The sequence below is a fragment of the Phascolarctos cinereus genome, unplaced genomic scaffold (genome assembly GCF_003287225.1).
Source record: "Phascolarctos cinereus isolate Bilbo 61053 unplaced genomic scaffold, phaCin_HiC Scaffold_726;HRSCAF=1367, whole genome shotgun sequence".
Taxonomy (NCBI): Eukaryota; Metazoa; Chordata; class Mammalia; order Diprotodontia; family Phascolarctidae; genus Phascolarctos; species Phascolarctos cinereus.
Window position 1 is genome coordinate 328,272,624 of NW_027556098.1, and position 20,771 is coordinate 328,293,394.

General features: G+C 38.5%; 1 protein-coding gene across 9 annotated transcripts in view; it reads right to left on the reverse strand.

The window, feature by feature from the left end:
• DLG2 (discs large MAGUK scaffold protein 2) overlaps positions 1-20,771 on the reverse strand; it is a 1,818,644-nt gene that overhangs the window by 1,001,170 nt on the left and 796,703 nt on the right. The window contains exon 1 of one of the 9 annotated variants that reach the window (XM_020993668.2): positions 19,016-19,135. The exons of the other annotated variants lie outside the window; for them this stretch is intronic. Coding sequence (XP_020849327.2) covers positions 19,016-19,120 — 105 coding nt within the window. The 5' untranslated portion in view covers positions 19,121-19,135. Of the gene's footprint in view, positions 1-19,015; positions 19,136-20,771 lie in introns of those variants that run through there. 9 annotated transcript variants of the gene reach the window in all.

A 20,771-nucleotide genomic window follows, 5' to 3' on the forward strand; every position in this document is an offset into this window, starting at 1 on the left:
TAATTACTGAAATTTGTCCTCATTTTATTCAACTTTTTTTTAAATCATTCTGGGTCATAGTCAAGGAGCTTGGAAAATCTAGTTCTGCCTAATGGCCCAGCTTTGAAGGTGTCACTAGGGATCTCATTTAATATCACTTCAAATTTCAACAAATATTTATTAAGTACTAAGAGAAGATGACTGAAGGGGGGGGGATGAGGATGCAAAGAAAAATCAAACACAGGTCCTGGATACAGAAAGCTTCAAATCTAATTGAAGTCCACATTTATAGTGTAGTTTTTTATGGTTACAACACAATCCACATACATTCTTTCCTATGTGCACATTTTCCTCCCGATAGCCCTCTGAAGGAAGCACGCAAGTATCATTATACCCATTTTACAGATAAGGAACCAAGGACATAGAGAAGAAGTGAGTCCCTTAAAATTCCCATAGCTAGTTAAGAGCTTAGCTAGAAATTTGAATCTAGGTTTTCTGTCTCCCAGACAAGTGTTATTTCCACTATACCAAGCTGCCTCTGTTAGGATTAGATCAGAAAGAAAAGGATGGGGGAGAGAAAGCTGAGCTGGCATGGCTACAAGAGAAGTGGATTATGCTTCCTCCTGTTTAACCCCTAAACATCCAGGATGTCCTAGTTGCCACGGACAACAGAAATGAAGCAGAGCCCTTGTTCTGGAGGTGGTTAAACATTTGGGGAGTTGTGATGGTCATCTAAATATATTTGTGAGATGGGTAGGAAAACCAATGAGGAAATTGGAGTTTAGAGAGGTTATGCAAATTACCCAAGGTCACCCAGTCATGTTTTTTTTTTTCAGTTGAAAGTAGGAGGAATTTACATATTATATAAGAAGTAACACTGCCAAGATTATAATCTAGGCTTTTTTTTTTTTGGCAGCTAGACGATGCAATGCACAGAGCTGTGGGCCTGGAATGAAGAAGACTTGATTCATTTACTAGCTGTGTAACTTAGGCAAGCCTCTTAACTTCTGTGTGCCTCAGTTTCTTCAACTATAAAATAGAGAAAATGATAGCATCTACCTTCCAGAGTTACCAGGAGAATCAAACAAAGTACTATTTGTAAACTGTTTAGCACAGAGTGTTTGGCACATAGTAAGCAGTTAATAAATGTTTGTTTCCTTCCTTTGTTTTGCTTTGAAACTTTTGGTGCATTTGATAGATCTTGCCCCTATGTGCTTCGCTAACACATGGTGGGTAGGGACCTGACCTGTCATATAGTATAAGGAACTCCCAGGGGAGCAAATTCCCTCTGACAAAATAAGTGTGCACCTGTTTTATAACATACTATTAGAGAGTTTCCTGAGGTAATGAGAAATTATATGGTTTGTTCAGGGTCACATGGTTTGTATGTCTCAGAACCCAGGTCCTCATGATTCTGAGGCCTGCTTTCTATCTGCTATACCATTGCGGCTCTCATTTAAAGAGCATATACACACATGCACACACATACACAACACATATGTGCATATTTATATATGTGTTTGTGTGCGTAACACACAAACATACATAAATGTGTATATATATATATACACATATCTACGTATATCATATGTATATTCATTCACATAAATATATAAATACCATATATAATATAAGGTAGTTTGGGGAGTGGAAGGCAGTAGTAGCTGGGAGCTTTAAGCATAAGTCTAGTGATTGTTAGTGCATTCATCATAAGATTAAGCCTAGCAAGGTACGTTCATAGAAGCTTTTTACTCAATGACTTTCTACTAGGTATTTTTTTTACCCAAAGTCCTCATGAAACTTTCCATTAGAGGCAGAGAACAAGAGCAGAGAAGCATTTGCAACTGTGGATGGTGCACTTTTACCAATAAAAGTCACAGATCTTAGAAAAAGTGAAATAAATTTTGTTACCTAAGCTAGGGAAGAAATTTCAGGGCTAGACCTCACAGAGAATTCACCAGAGGCACTGATCTTTAAATGAAGTTTATAGTGCAGAATATTTTCTGCATGGAACATTGTCAGATTTTAAGAGCTTGCTTTATAAGTTGAAGGATTGTTGTTAGCTGTGAAAAACTGTCTCTTTTTTTTCTCCTTTGCCTCAAAAATATTTTAAGCCAGATTTTGCAGTTGCAGGTGGGAGGAATTTACCCACTCTTCAGTAAAGTATATCCGCACCATCACCAGATTCTGATGATTCAACACAAGCATTTCTCAATGAGCAATGCCATTAAACAAATTCCCAATTCTGCACCTGGTGTCCCGTTTTCTGCAGGCTCCAGATGCATTCATACAGTAATTATGACACCGGCAGTCAACAGAGAGGCAAACTACCCAAATGAATGAGGATAAAAAGAAGAGAAAACAGGCAGATACAAAAACATATGCAAATTAAGACAGTTCTAAGATTTCACCTCGTACATACATTGGTAATTATAATAATAATAATAATAATAATAATAACAATAATAATAATAATAATAATAATAATAATAATAATAATAATAAAAGACCTAAGCATTGGAGCAGCTACGGAAAGACAGGCACCCTCATACATTCTTGGTCAACATGTGAAATTGTTTAACTGACCTTGAAAATAATTTCAAATCATGACACATCAGAAAACTATCCCTACTTATTTACCCAGTGATCTCATTCCTGGCCAAGGAGGTGAGAAAAAGTGAGGCCCTATACATTCCAACACAGTGCTTCTTATGGTCACACACACACACACAAAAAAAAAAACCCAAACAAACCTAGAAACAAGGTGCCCACCAATTTAGAAATGGATGAATAAATTGTGGCATGTGGATGTGATAAAATGTAATTATTTTCCTGTAGGAAGCAATGAAATTTGAGGACTTAGAAGAAAATAGTATGTAGGAAAACTTGCATGATCTGATGCAGAGTAAAGAATGAAGAACTAGGAGAAAAATGTACATGAGGATTAAAATAATATAAACTCATTAAAACATAGACAAACTATGATTAATTAAAATGACTAAACTCAGTCCCATAGAGTAGCTGATGAAAAACATACTTCTTTCCTCTTAGTTGAGAGGTAGAGGATGATGGCTGGATAATGTTTTACAGAGAGTAAACTTGGAGTAGTGGATAGAGAGCTAGCTTTGGCATTGAAAAAATGTACATTCAATTCCCACCACTGATATAGATAGAGAGAAAGACAGATAGATATGTATATACATAGATGTATCTAACTATACATATACACACATATGTGTGTGTGTATATGTGTATGTGTGTGTGTGTATATATATATACACACACACTTATGAATGCATGTATCCATCCATCTATCCACCCACCCATTTAGCTAGCTAGCTAGCTAGCTGTATAGCTATCTAATTCATGGTCCTAGTGAAGTCAATTCTTTAAAACCTCAAGTTGAGGAGCAGGTGGTATTTTGCTTACATAGAAGTCCTTTCTCATTGGAATTATCCTGAACTACAAAAATAACAGAGTGGGGCTAGGGAGGAGGGGGAAAATGTTGCATATACTGCCAAAGTCTCCAAAGGTTGATATTGCCTAACTTTTTTCTTTGTCTCAAGGAATGTTTAATGGTGTGTTTGTAGAGGGCAGGAAGATGATATATCAGGAAATGACTTCAGTATAAAAATGAAAGACATCAATAAAACATTAAGAAAATATAAAGAAATAAATAGATGAAATTCCTTGATACAGAGAAGGCTGTCAATTTTGGTAAAAAAAAAGTCAAAGAGAAGATAGAAGCAATCTGGAGGAATATGGTATTTTCAAACACTTTTACACCAGTTCATAACCTAGTCTAAAGTAACTCTCTCTCTCATTCTGTGTGTGTGTGTGTGTGTGTGTGTGTGTGTATATATATATACACACACACATACATACATATATGTATACACACATACATATAAACATATATAAATTGTATTTCAATACCTTTATAATCCTATGTATTTTATTTTATGAATTTAAAACTATTTAGTCTACAAAGGGGTCTGTTCCTTCTTATATCATCTGTGTTACTTTGTTACTTGTGAGATGAAAGCTCACAGAGGTTAATTCTTCCATTTCTCTTATTATTAATTATTTGAAGGAATCATTCATATTTTTGCAATTTTTTTGAAATATTTTTTGTTTCATATCTTTTGGCAACATCCATTGGAAGGAATGGCTCTCTCCTTTTTTTCCTTCCCCCTCTTTGCCTCCTCTGTCCCTCTCCCTCTTTCTCCTCTCTCCCTCCTTTCTCTCTTTCATACACATTTTATGTGTGTGTATGTGTGTGTGTGTGTATAATGTCAGACTGCAATCAGAGTTTTTATGCAATTATATTTTCCCCACTTGTTAGGAGTTTCCCTTCTTTATCCTGGTTTATGCAAAATCTTTACAACTTAATGTAACTGTTTTTTTTTTCTTTTGCATTATCCTCTATCTTGATTTGGTTAAGATCTCTTGACCAGCCCTATTTATGAAAAGTGTCTAATCTTGTTGTTTTCTCAAAAAAATTTTAATTGTATGACCTTAAATATTCAGGCCATGAACTTATTGTGGTATATGATATAAGATGTTGGCCTAAATCTAATACTGTTTTTCTTTGTTAAAAGAGATGGTTCTTGGGATGGGGAAAGTGGTGAGAATCAATCAATCAATCAATCAATTAATAAACATTTGCTATGTGCCAGACACCATGCTCATTGGGAAATGACTAGTATAAACAACCAACCAACCAAAGGATCCCAAAAGAAATCAATAAGAAGTTTTTTTTTTAAAAGAAATTGGGCAGAACAAGGATGTTTTTGAGTACAAAATATTAAAATAAGAATGCCTTTAATAAAGGTTGGTGGTTTAAGAAATTAACAGATGAATGTTCTGTTTTTCCTTCAACAAAAAAGAAAGGTGATTCTCTTTTCTTCCAAATCCCAACGTTGCAACACTTTTTCCAGTGTTCTTTATAAGTTAATACCATAGCACTGTGCAAAACAATTATTCCAACAGTTTCCATGGCGATTTTCACAGTCTAACTAGCAATTGTATAGATTAAGTGATACTTCTATCTTTTCTAATAGCCAATCCATTCATAGCCTCTTCTTTTTTTTCCTCTCAAGAAGGAATTGTGTCGGAATTATAGCTATATCTAATGGCTATACTTTGAATAATCTGGCATTTTAATTAATAAAGAAATACTTTTTAAAAATGCAAGTCATATTCCTGTAATTTTGGGGGGTTGTTTTTTGGCCATTTATCAGATGATGGCCAAACAAACTTCCACGGATGAGTCTGTCCACGTCTAGGCTGGTCCTTAGAAGACAGACACACAGTTCGACACTGAGCATACATGGTCTAAGTCTTCCCAGCTTCATAGGACACACCCTGTCTTAGGCTCATAGGATCATGGAATGGAACTTGGAGGTTCCAATCTGGGCCAATGCCTTCATATATAAGAAGAAAAAAAAAACCTGAAGCCCAGAGATGAGATTTGCACAAGGTGATGCAGGTAATAAGTGACAGAGACAGATTCTGAACTCAGGTTCTCTGTTCCTATAGCCATTACAATGGAGTAGGTCACTATATTTTCCAACATAGCCCTAGAGAACCCAAGGCTAGCTCTACTCTCCAATGAAGCATCAGGAGCAAACTTTAGTAGAGCACAATTTATGAAAGGTGAAAACTCTGAACCAGAGAACTGAATTGATCGCGATTGAGGATGATGAGTTCGGGTAATACTTAGATTCCAGAAGTACAGCACATACTGGATAAGTACATTGTGAACTAGGACTGACTGGAGCTCGTCACTTACAGATCCGATTTAGAGCTGACCTAAGCTTGGCACCCGTTCAAGCTCCAGATTTGAGGCAGCATCTGGGGAAGAGATGCTACAGCTTCCAAGGTTGGTTTTCGGAATATGCTTTGTGCATCTAGGATTACTTCCTCATTGTCGCATAATAGTTGCCCAAAGATTTCAGAAGTACTGAAACACCTCAGGGTCACTGGCCCCTGCCTTCATTCCAACATTAATCAAGATCACAGATTTTGGGCTACAAGGGACCTTGTAGGCCTCATAGTCCCCTTCACTTCCCCACATTTTTTTTTTTGTTTTTGTTGTTTAGCAGTTTCAGTTGTACCTGACTCTTTGTGACCCCATTTGGGGTTTTCTTGGGCAAAGATAATGGAGTGGTTTGCTATTTCCTTCTCCAGAACATTTTACAGATGAGGACACTGAGGCAAACAGGGTTAAGTGACTTGCCCAGGGTCACAAAGCTAGTAAGTGTCTGAGGCCAGATTTGAACTCAGGAAGATGAGTCTTCCTGACTCCAGGCCTGATGTTCTATCACTGTACCCCACCTCACTCACCTAGCTACTCCTTCCCTGCCCCCCCACCCCAGATTTTACAAATGAAGAAACTGAAGTCAGAGAGCTTAAGATATTTCCCCAGCATCACACAGCTATTAAATGTCTGTGTCAGGATGTGAATCCAGGTCTTCTTGGCTCCAAGTTCATTGCTCTATTCTTTATACAGTGCTTCTTCTTTGAAGTCTAACATGTGTGGGCAGGAAATACATTTCCTATCCTTGAAGTATCTTCCATTTGCCCATTAAATTCTTACCTAATTCTCTAAAGTCTGACTCAAATGACACCTCTTCCAAGAAGCCATTCATGATGCATTTCCTGTTAGTCATCATGTATTGCCTAGAGCCTCAAAAACTCTTGTGGCATCAGAGACCATCTCACACAATCAGACCAAGAAATCCCTTTATAACACCTCCAGCCTTTTTTTTTTTTTTGAAAGTTTCCAGGGAGTACTGATAAACTTACTGCCTCCCTCAAAGGCAGGGTCCTGTGGTCAAAGATTGTCAGGCTTGCAATCCAGAAGACCTGAGTTTGAATACAGTCCCAACACTCGTTATACAACACTAGTAACTTCTCTAGGCCTCAGTTTTCTCATCTAACAACCGAATCTACTTCACAGGATGGTTGTAAGCCCCAACGGAGATAATATTTGTAAAGTTCTTTGCAAAACTTAAAGTGCTATGTAAATGCTATTTCTTGTTATTATTACATGTTTAATTATAGAAATACTATTATGATGGCCTCTCCATCTTTTGCCTTTCTTTGTATGTTTAAGTGCCTGGCACAATATCTGAAAAATAGTAGGTGCTTAATAAACGCTTATTGACTGAACTTCCATTCTCTGTTTCTACTGCTGCTGTTTAAAACCAACCTGACTAAATCTAGCCTGATCTCTCTTGCATGTGGCAGCTCTTCAAGGATGAAGATAGCCATCACATCCCCCTTGACAATATATGTACTACTTGATTTGCTGTTGTTCCTTTCTTTGGGGGGGGGGTTATTTATTTTTGTTGGGAGAGAGAGACTGCATAAAGAACTTCCCATATAGAAATCCTCTCCACCAAAGCTTTTTTTGCAAGTCAATCAAGGTTAAGTGACTAGGCCAGAGTCACACAGCTAGTAAGTATCAAGTGTCTGAGGTCACATTTGAACACAGGTCCTCCTGACTCCATGGCTGGTGTTCTATCCACTGTATCACTTAACTGCCCCCAGGAATATTATTTTTTAACATAGTGTTCATTTCCTGAGCTCACCAAGAGGTTAAGTAATGTGCCCATGATCAAACAGCTAATGTTCTAGGGAAGACTTGAACTCATGTCTTCCTAACTCCAAGGTCTGTCCTCTTTTTACCATAGCAGACTTTCTTTCATGTAAAAGTATATATTTTGGGAAAGCCCCTCACCTGAGAGCTGATCACTAGGTGATTAACTTTTAGGAGTACCACAACTCATCTACTACTAGAGGAGGTGGGTCTTCCTAGTCCTTTTGAAGTTCAGCTGAAGTTCCATCTTGTATATGAGGCCTTTCCTGATGCACCCTCCCCTCCCCCAATGCTCTTCCACTCTCACAAATACCTTACTTGCATATATTTTTGTGACCACATGAATATTTTCCCCCAGTAAAACACAAGTTCCACAAGGTCAGGGAGTATTTCATTTTTTTGTCACAGTATTTTCAGAGCCTGACAGCTAGTAGATACTTAATATGCTTGTTGATTTAAATTTATTCAGTAGTGATGGTTCCTATATAGATGGCATTTAATTATTTAAGTGTTGAAGCACTAGTATTACTAAATAGAGGGGGGAAAAGGAGACAACATAAACGAGTGTTGTGTGGGGTAGTCTGGCCTCCGAGTACAGGAGGCATTTAGAGAAAGGCTAGGAAAGCTATGGAAGACTTTGCACACTAGGTAGGACATGAACTGGGTCTTTAAATATGAGCAGATTTTGCATGGCAGAAGGGATAGGGGCCACAGTATAATTCCAGCAAGAAACTTTTCTGAAATGAACTAGCTTTTAGACTGCCATTTTCTTGAAGAGTATCCCTGGACAAGATGCCTAAAAAGCACAGGAAATGAAGATGTTGGTGATTTATGGCATAGCCCCATTTCCAGGGACTATAAGCTAGACATTTGCTATTTTCCACTCTGACACTGGCCTTTAGAGTGAGTACATCCAGAGATGCTTTATGACAACCAGAATCAAAAATTGAGATTCTGATTACTTATGGTCATTAAAGCCTAATGACTCTTTCTGGAGGAGGTGAAGAGGCCATTAGCCTGGAGGTCCTGAGCCAAATTAGAGTCCATTTAATTACATATTGCTTGTCCCTATTCCCTTTGCAATTTCAACTAAATATAACAGGATAATGAAAAGACCAGCATCGGTTCAGGTAATCCTTTGATGGCCTGTCAGGGGGAAGAAAATAACCCTGAGTTCTTGAAGGCTCTGCCCATTGGGATTCAAACTCTGACAGGTCCCACCTGCAAATGATGTCAGCCCATGCCCCACTGCCAGGCTTCCAAGTACTCATCTAAAGGCCAGTCTGGTTCTGCTGTGAAAAGCTCATCAGCAAAGTTACATTAAGTTGAAAAGATTTTGCATAAACCAGGATAAAGAAGGGAAACTCCTAACAATTGGTGAAAATATAATTGCATAAAAAACTCTGATTGCAGCCTGACATTATACACACATACACACTCTCTCTCCTCTCTGTCTCTCTCTCCTAATGCTCCTTCTGATTCTCTCTGTATCTCTCTCTCTCACACACACACACACACACACACACACACACACACACACACACATTTATACATATACAGGTGTAGATATCTATACATAATATTGCTTTGTAAATATCTATTATTATTATTACTAACATTTATGTAGTATTTATGTGCCAGACACTGCGCTAACTACTTTAACATCATTCTCTCATTTGATCCTGACAACAACGCTAGGAGTTAGGTGATTATTATTACTATTATGATGATTATAGTAACCCACATTTCTAGTGTCCTGTACAACTTACAAGGAACTTTCTTCACCACTACCCTTACAAGGCAGGTCATTCAAGCACTATTATTCCCATTTTGCAGATTTTAAAACTAAGGCTAAATATTCCTGGGTCTCAGAGCTACAAAATGTTGAAGTGGAATTCAATTCCACATCTCCTGATTTTTAACGTTCTGCTCTTTCCTCTCTGACAGGCTACCCCTCCTCACCATCCTTGCCCCCAACAATGGCACATTAAACAGGTCAGAGGAAATGCAATTTCAAAAGTGGTTCCAGATGAAACCACAATACCATTAGAACTCTCAGACCCAGAAATAACTTGCATGATTTTCTAAAGGCTACAGAGATTACCAATGGAGGAGCCAGGACTAAAACCTAGGCTTCCTAACTCTTCATGTGGTATTTTTTTTCCCCCATAGCACCAATAGGGATCATCCCAACCAATTTGCACATTGTACAGCTAGGCAACACAACAGATAAAATGCTAGACCTGGAGTCAAGAAGACCTGAATTCAAATCCAGCCTCATATACTTACTAGTTGGGTGACCCTGGCCATTTAACCCTGTTTGCCTCAGTTTCCTCATCTGTAAAATAAGTTGGAGAAGGAAAGAGCAAACCTTTCCAGTATCTTTGCCAAATGGGGTCACAAAGAATCAGACACAACTGAAAACAACTGAACAACATGCGTGCATAAACATGCATCCCCCTCTCTTCATTTTCACTGCCTTTATCTTCACTTAGGCTCTTATCACATCTCACCTCAACCACTGCAATAACTTTCTAATTGATCTCTTTGCCTCTAGTTTTTTCCCCTCTCCAACCCATTATTTATATAAATACCAAATAGATTTCCCTAATGCACAGGTTTGACCATTTTATTTATCTGCTCATGAAGCCTGAATAGCTCCCTATGGCTTCTAAGCTCAAATACAAAATCCTCCATTGGACATTTAAACTTATCATGATAAGGTTCCTATTTCTGTTTTTTTTTTCCCTCAGACTTATTTCCCATGATTTTCCTTGCATTCTCAATGTCCTAACTATACTGGCCTACTATCTATTTCCAATAAACAGCCCTCTATCTATACCTCCCTGAATTTGCATGGGTTCTGCAATACCTGAAATGTTCCCTTTCTTCTCTTAGAATCCCCAGCTCCTTTCAGGATTCAGACCTTCTACAAGGGGATTTCTCTGATTCCTTCCAGTTGTTAGTATTCCCCTGCTCCCAAATTATTTTTTATTCATTTTGTATTTATGTATCTGTTTACCTTTTGTTTCCCCCAATAGAATATAAGCTACTTGAGGGCAAGTATTATTTTACTCCTTGACTTTGTTTCCCAGAATTTGTGGGACAAGAATTCAAGTTCTTCCCAGCTATAGTACTAGATCTTGGAATTGAAAAGGCACTTTGGAGTGCCTATTTAAGTCCACTTTACATCCCATTCAAGAATTCCTTCCATTTCCCTGACAGTTGGTCATCTGTTTAAACATTTCCAATGTTGGGAAGCTCACTGACCTCAAAGGCAATGCCATCCACTCTCTGTAACCCCTCATTGTGAGGAAGATCTTAAATGCGCTGAACCAAAAGATGCTTCACTGTAACTTCTAAAAGAATAAATCTATATCCTCATTTCCTGTAGTGCTTCAAATATTTGAATAAACATCATATATCCATCTAAATTTTTTCTTCTCCAAGTTCAAGGGGGAAGCCAGAGGGCTGGGGGAATGGCTGCCTCACTCCCCTGAGTGTCCTCTCTAACATAAAGGAAAAGAATACAACCAGGGAATTACATGACACTGGAGCAAATCAAAACTCTCAAAAAGTGTAGTCACAAATGTACTGAATACAAGCATCTCCAACCTCCATAAATATTTGCTTAAATTAATAGACTGTGCAGAATAAAAGTTATTGGAAATTGGATTTCTATGAGAATCAAGCCTTTCGAGGATGTGGCTATGAGCAAAGAGCAGCAAAAAGAAGCCTTGGCAAAGAATGAGGATGCACTAATACCCCAAGGACAAAAACACTCTAACAAAACAGCTGAATGCACCAAGAGTGAAGGACAAAATTCTCTCTGTAGAGCATGAAATAAACAGATCAGTAAGGGAGGTATAGGATCTGATCAATTCAGGCTGCAATAGCAAACAGAAATGGTGAAAACCCTCACGGGTGACTCAACTTCAACACACATGGAATTATACAGAAATGTCCAAAGAGAAGTAGTGACATTTTCTGCTCCTTAAAATGATCTTTATGCATTGGCTGATCCATGCACACTTTCCAGAGCCGGATTATGTTGATATTATAAGAACAAATATGTTACCCTCACTGATTTTTGTAGATGTACATGGTAATGACTCTTCCCAGACTTGTTGACTTCACAGTTTAAGGAGACTTAGGTTCTCATCACTGCTGGTCTCTCTTTTGATCAGTGTAACCACGGCTTAGGTAGAGTGTAAGCTTCCTGAAGGGAAGAACATGCTTATTTTTATCTTTGGATCCCCATTGTCTATAATTCTTCCTGGCACACAGGTGGCCCTTAATGATCACTGTGCTACTGTCTGTTTCAATGCCTTGCTGCCGTAGAACGTCCATTCCAGGATCTAGCTGGTGGTAGATTCCTCTCCCAGCTGCAGAACATTCCACAGCGGTGGTAACTTGAAATGTTAGCCAGATGAGGAAACTGAGACTACAGTAGGTTAAGTGACTTGTCCAAGGTCACACAGCTTAATAAGCAGATAAAGAACTAAAACTCAGATCCTCTGTCTCAAGGCCTGGTGGTCTTTCCATTACATCATAAAGCCTTTTACAAGAAAAGAGCAAGAGAATTAAGGAGAAACTCAAAGGAGTTATTTTTGTGATTTTTATTTTTTTCACTTCTCTTGTAAATGGTTTGTTTTGAACTGAAAGAAAAAACTACTGGCTAAAGTGAGTTTACAGGATTATCTATGAATTTCAATTACCTACCCCTAACGCTTTTCCTCTCACCACACATAATCAAATGCTTTCTGGACTTTCATACAGTTTCGCTTGAAATATTTTTCTACTCTAGAGAACTGAGAAATGGCCCTTCCAGTCCATCAACACTTCACCTTACACGTATATTGATTAGAGGAAACAACACATGAATATACAGAAAGGCACCCAGAGATGGGCCTGAGGCAGCAAAAACTCCCAGTTATGTACATTTGGAGCTTTAAAAAGAACTTTCTCTCAATAACCTGGTAAAGCAGTGGATGTGAATATTATTGTTCTCTTACAAATGAGGAAACTGAGCCTTTGACAGTTGACATAATGATAATTATAATAATAGTAATTAAAATGATAATGTAATAGGCATTTATATAGGTGGCACAGTAGACAAAACTCTGATTCTGGAGTCAGGAAGACCTACGTTAAAATCTGGTTTCAGAAGCTTGCCAGCTGTGTGACCCCAGGCAAGTCACTTAACCTCTGTTTGCCTCAGTTTCCTTGTCTATAAAATGGGGATGATAATAGCACTTCCCCCTTAGGATTGCTGTGAGGACAAAATAAGGTAACAATTACAAAGAACTCAGCATAGAACCTAGGACATAGTAAACACTATATAAGTGTTATCATCATCATCATTATAACTATTACTATTACTAATTATTAGCTTTGAGTTTTACAAAGAGCTTGAGAAACATTGTCCCATTTTATCCTCACAACAATGTTGGTAGGTCAGTACTATTATAAGAGGTGTTAAACAGGGGTGAGGGTCTGGCACAGGCCAGCAATATTCTTTTTTTTTCTTTGTAAATCTTTATTATTGATAATATTTTATTTTTCCCAACTGCATGTAAAAACAATTTTTAACATTTTCTAAAAAATTTTGAATTCTAAATTCTCTCTCTCTTTTTCTCTCCTCCCTCCTCCCTGAGATGGTAAGCAATTTGATATAGGTTATACATATCCTGCAATATCCTCGAATGCGGAAGGAACCAAATTAAAAAGAAAATGGGAAACATTTAACAAAATAAAAAAACAACAGAAGATAATGTTAATATATGCATTACTAAGTCAATATATGGCTGGCAGTCCCTAATATATGGTTCAGTGGCCTGTTTTTCATTTGAATTTGACACCCCTGCTATTATTATTATCCCCATTTTACAGATGACAAAACTGAGATAGGTTCATTCATCTAGGGTCACACAGCTGGTAGATATCTGAGCCTGATTTGTACTTGGATCTTCCTGACCCCAAATCAAACCCTCACCCAATAATTCATCTAGATGCCTCTAGCTTCCTCTTTTCTATGCAGCTAGACAGGATTCCAGTTCTAGGTCTGATGACCCCTGAATCCAGTGCTCTTTCTACTATGCCACACTGTTCCTCTTATTCCTCCCAGTCAGCCCATGAGGGAGTTCTGGCATATTGAGGGCTTTGGGAAGAATTCTCAGTAGGATTTTTCTGCAAAAATTTCTGCAAATACCACAATCTGCACTGAGGCAAACGCCACAAAAACATTCTCAGTTGAAGAACTAGATTGAGACATTGGCAAATGGCCCCAGTGGGAGTTGGGCATGTGTGAACTCACCTGGTGGCTTTCTGTTTTTGTTTCATTTTGTTTTTTACTTAGTATTCTTGACAAACCAGGTACGAAGCTCACTTTCTAATGCTGCTGAAGGGCTGAGAGCTTTGTGCTCTATTTGACATCCTCTAAACCAACTGCCCAGTGGTGAAGCTCTTTTAACATTTCCCTTGCTATAGACTTGGCTGTTAAGCTCATGCTAAGTCCTGACAATACTCTGCAGGGACAGCCACACTCAAGCAGGAATTCCATTACCATAAAACACCCTTCTCCTTTTCAGAATCTACTGTAGCATTTGAAGTACCTAAATACATTGGGGAAATGATATCCTGGAAAAAGCATTGGTTTTGGAATGAGATTACCCTGTTCTAAATTCAACCTCTGATAGCTATCTATTTGGCTTTGGGAAAGTCTCTTAACTTCCTCAAGCCTCCCTTTCCTTGTTTATTAAATCAGATGATTGTATTAAATGGCACTGTTGTTCAAATGCTACCTATGTGGATTACTATCTGTATGACTTTTCAGAAGTCCCTTAACCTCTGTGCCTCAGTTCCTCATCTGTAAAATAAGGAGGTTGGCCTAGATGACCTCTAGGTTCCCTTCGAGATCTAGATCTAAGATCTTATGATCTTTTCTGTTTCTATTTTTCTTTTTTTCTTTCTTTTTTCTTTCTTTATTATTCTCTATCATTTTTTACACTGCTCACTAAAACTATTCAGATCCCCTAAATTGAGGATCAAGTTACCTCAGCCACAAAGGATTTCTCTTCCTGTGAACACTTTGTATCTTCCCCAATGCAGTGCTATGCACACAATGGCCACTTAATACATATTCTTTGAAAGGGATGCAGTTTAAAATAATTTATTAAATTCCATGCCTAAGACATCCTGCTAGGCACTGAGATAGAAGACAAATTAGCATAATCTCTTTCCTCAAATAAGACCTAGACAAATACATATAACACAAGATAGACTATAAAAAGCACAAAAGTGTGATCCATAAGATAAGTGAGATGGGATTACTGAGAGTGGGGAAATCAGGGGAGGCCTCATGGTGGTGGCACATGAACCACACAAAGAAAGAAGACAGGAATGTCAACAGGGAGAGATAAAAAGAGTATATTTCAGACTTGGGGTGCAGCCTGCATAAGTACCCGGGGGGGGAGGGGAAGAGGGCAAGGAAAGATAGTTCTGCTGTCACCACCTTGGTCTTTTGTTCACCAAAGGCTTCTGCCTAAGGATTCTCATGTCATACATTGTTGAAGCATTTACTACCCACGCAGCGGACACCATTTCAAGTACTTCTTCTAGGTCTTCTCCTTGGTCACTCTTCCCACTTAGTAGTTGGGGCTGAAGTCAGGGGCCCAGCTTCAGTATCCACTTTCTACTGATGTGATCATGAACAAGTCAATTTAAGTGTATGGATCTTCAGTTCTTCACCTACAAAATTAGGGGATTGGCAAAAATGACCTTTAAGTTTCTTTCCAACGCTATATTTGTGTGTGATGGGCACAATTTGGGTACATTTATTATTTGGTCACTTTTTTCAGTTGTGTCCAACCCTTTGTGACCTGATTTGGAGTTTTCTTGGCAAAGATACTGGAGTGGTTTGCCATTTTCTTCTCCAGCTCATTTTACCAATAAGGAAAGTGAGGGAAATGGGGTCAAGTGACTTGGCCTGGGTCACACAGTTAGTAAAGTATATGAGGCCGGATTTGAACTTAAGAAGATGAGTCTCCTTGACTACAGGCCCAGCGCTCTGTCCACTGCAATACCTAGCTGGCCCTGCTGGGTACGCAATAATTGATTAATAAATGCTTGTTGATTCATTTACTGATCCTGTCAGGCAGATGAAACTTCTTAGAGTGTTAGAGGTAAAGAATGTTCAGGGTTCAAAGGCCCATCTCTCTAAACCATTACTGCATAGAAATTCCAGCTATCTCTTAAAGACCTCCAGGGAAGGGAAACTCACTAAACTCTAGCAAGGCCAACAGCTCGCAAAGACAATGAAGATTATTTGCTGCCATGGTTCAGTTTTAGGTAAGATTGGAATTGATTCTGTGTCAGTACCCTATACCCTCAGTGTGACCTTCTTAAAGGTCATACTAGCCCACTTCATTTTTTTCCTATTTGTTCATCACTGAGGATATTTTTGTATCGTGTACCGTCTAGGTGACAGGGGGTGGCAATAGCTTATGGCTTCATATTACTGGGGTATATGTCTGGCTGAGGTGGGAGATTCATGATGTCAGATTCAACATGACCTCAGGATTATCGATCTATAGGACAGCAGAGCCTCTTGTAAAAAGCATTTATGATTATTTGCATACTGCATGTGCCTTGGTAGGGAGGGGGGCATATAAGCATTCTTGTACATGCCCAAGAGTCTAAAAGTCCCTAAGAAGGTCATCTTCTGTTATCAGACTGCTTCTTTCATTTGGTGATCATAATTTAGTAGGAAAACTGAATGAATGTATATGACCAAGAGAATTTGTCATGTAACAGGGAAAAAATTCATTGAAGAGATCCTTAAGTGTGTCCCTATCTGTCCTCTCCTTTCCCTTGATATAGCCCAACATGACATGGCAGAATATGTTTTATGAGAGTCATTAATGCACAGTCATTAATGAGCAGTCAAAGACACAAGTAGGTCAGAATGTACCTCAAATATATGGCAAAAATTCTCTAAAGTAGGGCTTTTCGGGGAACAAACAGAACAGAGAATTAGTAATCAAAAGTATATGTCTTGAAAGATGAATTAGGGCTCAATTAAAAAGAATTCATCTAAAAACTGGATGATTAAAAAAATACAATAAGTTATACAAAATACAGCCCATATAAGAAGATAACAAATTCTTATAAAGAACCATTAAGTGTTCATCCTGGAAAGGCCCATAATGATTGTCTATTCCAGAGATCCCTAATACCTTTTGGATATTTCATAGATCCCTTTGGCAGTCCAACAAAGCCTGTGGACCCCTTCTCAGAATCATGTTTTTAAATAAGTGAATGGAATGCTAAATTTTAGTTAGATATTATATGGATTCCCTTCCTTTAAACACATTTTTGAATAACTGAAAGAAATGCTAAATTTCACTTAGTTTTTAGTTGTAATTATATTCCCCCCCTCATCCAAGTTCATTGACCCCCTAAAATCTATTGAATTCTGTTTTGGGGATCCAGAGTTAAGAACCCTTGACACAGTTCAACTTTGTCAAGTTAAATTTAGAGAAATTCAATTTTATCATTTATCAAATGAATTCAGGGAGACATGATGAACTCTAAGGTCTTTGTCAACTACAGGACCTATGATCGTAACATTCCTTTCTCAAGATAAATGGATCATTAAAGGCAGAGCAGAGAATGAGAATTCAGGTTTTCAGATTCCCAGGCCAGTACTATTCCATATATCCTAAACAGCTTCCTAGTACTGTTTCAATCTTGTAATTAAAAGATCTGGAATAAAAAAGATGTAGGAGACTGACACAGTATACAGTTATAGGAGTGGGAAGAGGAAGCATCTCAGAATGCCTTCTGTTAGGGTGAAAGTGCCAAGGCGCTTCTCTCTGAGAAGGGGCGCCATTTTAACCAGGATCACTTCAGTCACCTCTCTCAAGTTTGGGATGCAAGTAATTCTGTAGGGGTCATGCAGGGATTCCACAAATATAGGAAGGTAACAACAATGGTTATGACTAAGAGAAACAATGTCTGCATGTGATCATAGCATGAGGGGCTTCATACCCAACCCCACTTCTATCCCAAGGCATCAGGTAACAAAAGTTCTGGCATGAGGTTAATGATAGTAAGTTAACAAGGGTACATGAGACAGGAAAAGACTGAGAGTAAGCATATTCTCCAGCTCCTAATGGCACTATCACTACTGAACATGATCATGAGAGTGTGTCTCAGTTAACATTTTTTTTTCCAAGCTATGGTGGAAACATCATACAGCTTTTTAGCTTGCAGCTGTCAAAGTTGATTTACAGAGATCCAGCTAGAAAACTCAGGAATCAATTAGAGGAACTTCAACCCATACAGCTGTCTTTGATACACTGAGGTGGTTCCCAAGCAGCAGAGGAAAGTGCCATGGCTTCCAGCAGCAAACATCAAAACAATGAGAGCTTCAAAGCTGATTTCTTTCAACTTCTGACAAAAGTGACTCTCCTGGGTTTTGGTGTCTAAAATAATGGCTGTTTTAGTGATAAAATAGCTCTTCCTAGGGATTTTTTTTTAAAGAAAGTTTCCCCTTCCTATTAGACTATCTCAATTATAGTGACTTTAACATGAGTTACAGGGCAGGATGATTAAAGCAATTAATAAGCTCTTCTCCAATTACCTTATCTCCCTTATCAAAATGCAATCACCCTGACTATTCCAGAGTGAAGTCTTCTAAACACAGCCAGAACATAACAGTCTGATGAAAGAAGTAATGATTTGCTCCTTTAAATGGAGTACACACACACATAAGACCATGTTTCCCTATACGAGATTATAGACATCATGGCATAGTCATTATTTTGTACCCCAAAAGAGAAACAAACTGGGGAGATATCGCAGAAAGTCAGAGACAAACTGAATGGAGCAGCAACTTCAGTGATTCCTCTTAGACTGGCAAAGAAAAGAACTCTTACTGATAACTTGTGTACCTTCCTCTAGGTCCCCAACTTTGTGCCATGCATGACCTGGGGAGGATATCATTAAGTTTATTCAACTTTTGGATTCACACTGAGAAGTGGTCTATTAAAGTGGATTCCATAGATCTGGCATGAACATCTTCAATCACAGATACCTGCTTTAGATCCATATCAGAAACAGGTCTCCAAAAGAGCCACTGAATTTGCAAAAGGTCTATTATCTAAATCACTCAGCTCTGGCATTTTCTGGCATCATGATTAACTCTTCATCCCTGAGAGATGCACTGAAAAATGCTAGAATTAAAATCCTCCCTGGATCAAAGCTAGAACCCTTTCCCAAAACAGACACCCCAAAGATCTGTCCTGTCCTTAGATATGTGAAACACTGACCACTTGCCTCGATTTTAAAAGCAAAAGAAAGGCTAGATTTCAAAGCAAAGAAAAAAAAATTCTTAGAAGGGGTTTAAAAAAGTTGTATTTTCCTTACCGGTATAAATGCATGTTGCATGGCTTGCTCACATTTTTTTAAGGAAGCAATAGTATCCCACAAATACTGATAATCCACAGCATGGGAAGCATTTGGTCGGTCCATGGTGAAGGCTGGTACCACTCTGAGCTCAAACCACCGTCGAAAGGGGAAAAAAAAAAGGGACTGCAGATCTGTTACATAAACTTCTTAATTAGATCTGCTACACAAACTGCTATCTTAGGACTGAAAAAGTTAATCAGAGCATTTCTTTCAGGGGATAACTGGCCATGAGACAGATGTTGTCATTGGGAAGGATTTTCGTTCCCACACTCGCGAAAAGCAGGGCCATCTATGTTCCAGCCGTCTGCATGCTGGTCTGTCAATACTGCACATACCATAAGTGTGTGGGGGAGAAGGGGTAGTAGGAGGAGAGATGTGAGAAATTTTTCTAGCCAAAGATTTGGATAGCAAGTCATAAGAGAAGACATTGAGGAACTTGGGGACAGTGAGCAGCATTTCATGATGAAACAAAGACACCCTCACATACTTATACAGTATATGGACATGTATTAGAGTGTATGCAAGGCTTTTACACAGAGACACCAGTTATGTGTTTATTTGCTTCAGCCACCTCCGACTCTGGCTGACCCCATTTGAGGTTTTCTCGGCAAAGATACTGCAGTGGTTTGTCCTTTCCTTCTCCAGCACATTTGACAGATAAGGAAACTGAGGCAAACAGGGTTAAGTGAGTTGCCCAGGGTCACACAGCTAGTAAGTTTCTGAGGCCAGATTTGAGCTCACTTGGATGAGTCTTCCTGACTCTAAACCTGGCATTCAATCCACTGGGCTACCTCGCTGCCCAGCTATACTAGTAGGTCACATTTATTTAATGCTTCCTATCCACAAAGTACTTTCTCTACAACAAAGCTGTGAGTATGGGAGGGACAGTAGTAATCTCATTCTACAGATAATGAAACTAAGGCTCAAAGAGTTAAGGGATTTGTTCAAGGTTACATATCCAGTAAGTGGTAGAACACTATGGCATACACTAGGATTCTCTGAGTGTCAGGTACAGAGTCTGAGAACTTGGGTTGGGATTTCAGGTCTACTGATACCCATGTGACCTTGACCACATTTTCCTTTTTCTTTACTCTTCTGCAAAATGGTGGGGGAGGGTGGACTAGATCATCTCTAATTTTTTTTTCAAGAGGTAACACTCTATACCCTGTGATTCCATATTCAATTCACTTTTCACTACCAGCTAGTTTATCTAATTCCTCCTCTACTTGATTCAGGCATACCCTTTACAATATTTTATTTATGGAACGATTCATTCAGTGACAAGAAACTTACTCTCTCATGAGATAACCCATTACATTTTTGTACAGCTTTAACTGGTTGAAAGTTTTTCCTTATGTTGAGCCCAATTTGCCTTTCTTTAACTTATATTCACTGCTTCTAAGTATGTTTACAATTACAAAGAGAAATCCATTTCTTCTATTATAGGCCTGCAAGTTTGTAAAGAAAATGATCATGTCCTTTCCGACTCCATTTCCTTCTACTCTTTCTCCTGTGCTATCGTTTAGACGCATCATGATCCTCATTTTCTTCTTCTGGGCAAGTTCCAGTTTGTCAGTATCCCTACAAAGAAGGGAAACTGAGTACAATGTTCCGGATGTGTTCTGACAGGTGAATCATACACAGGGAGATCATCTGCCTCACTCTGTATGCTATTTCTCTGAATACTTTCTAGGACTGAATTAGCTTTTGGGGG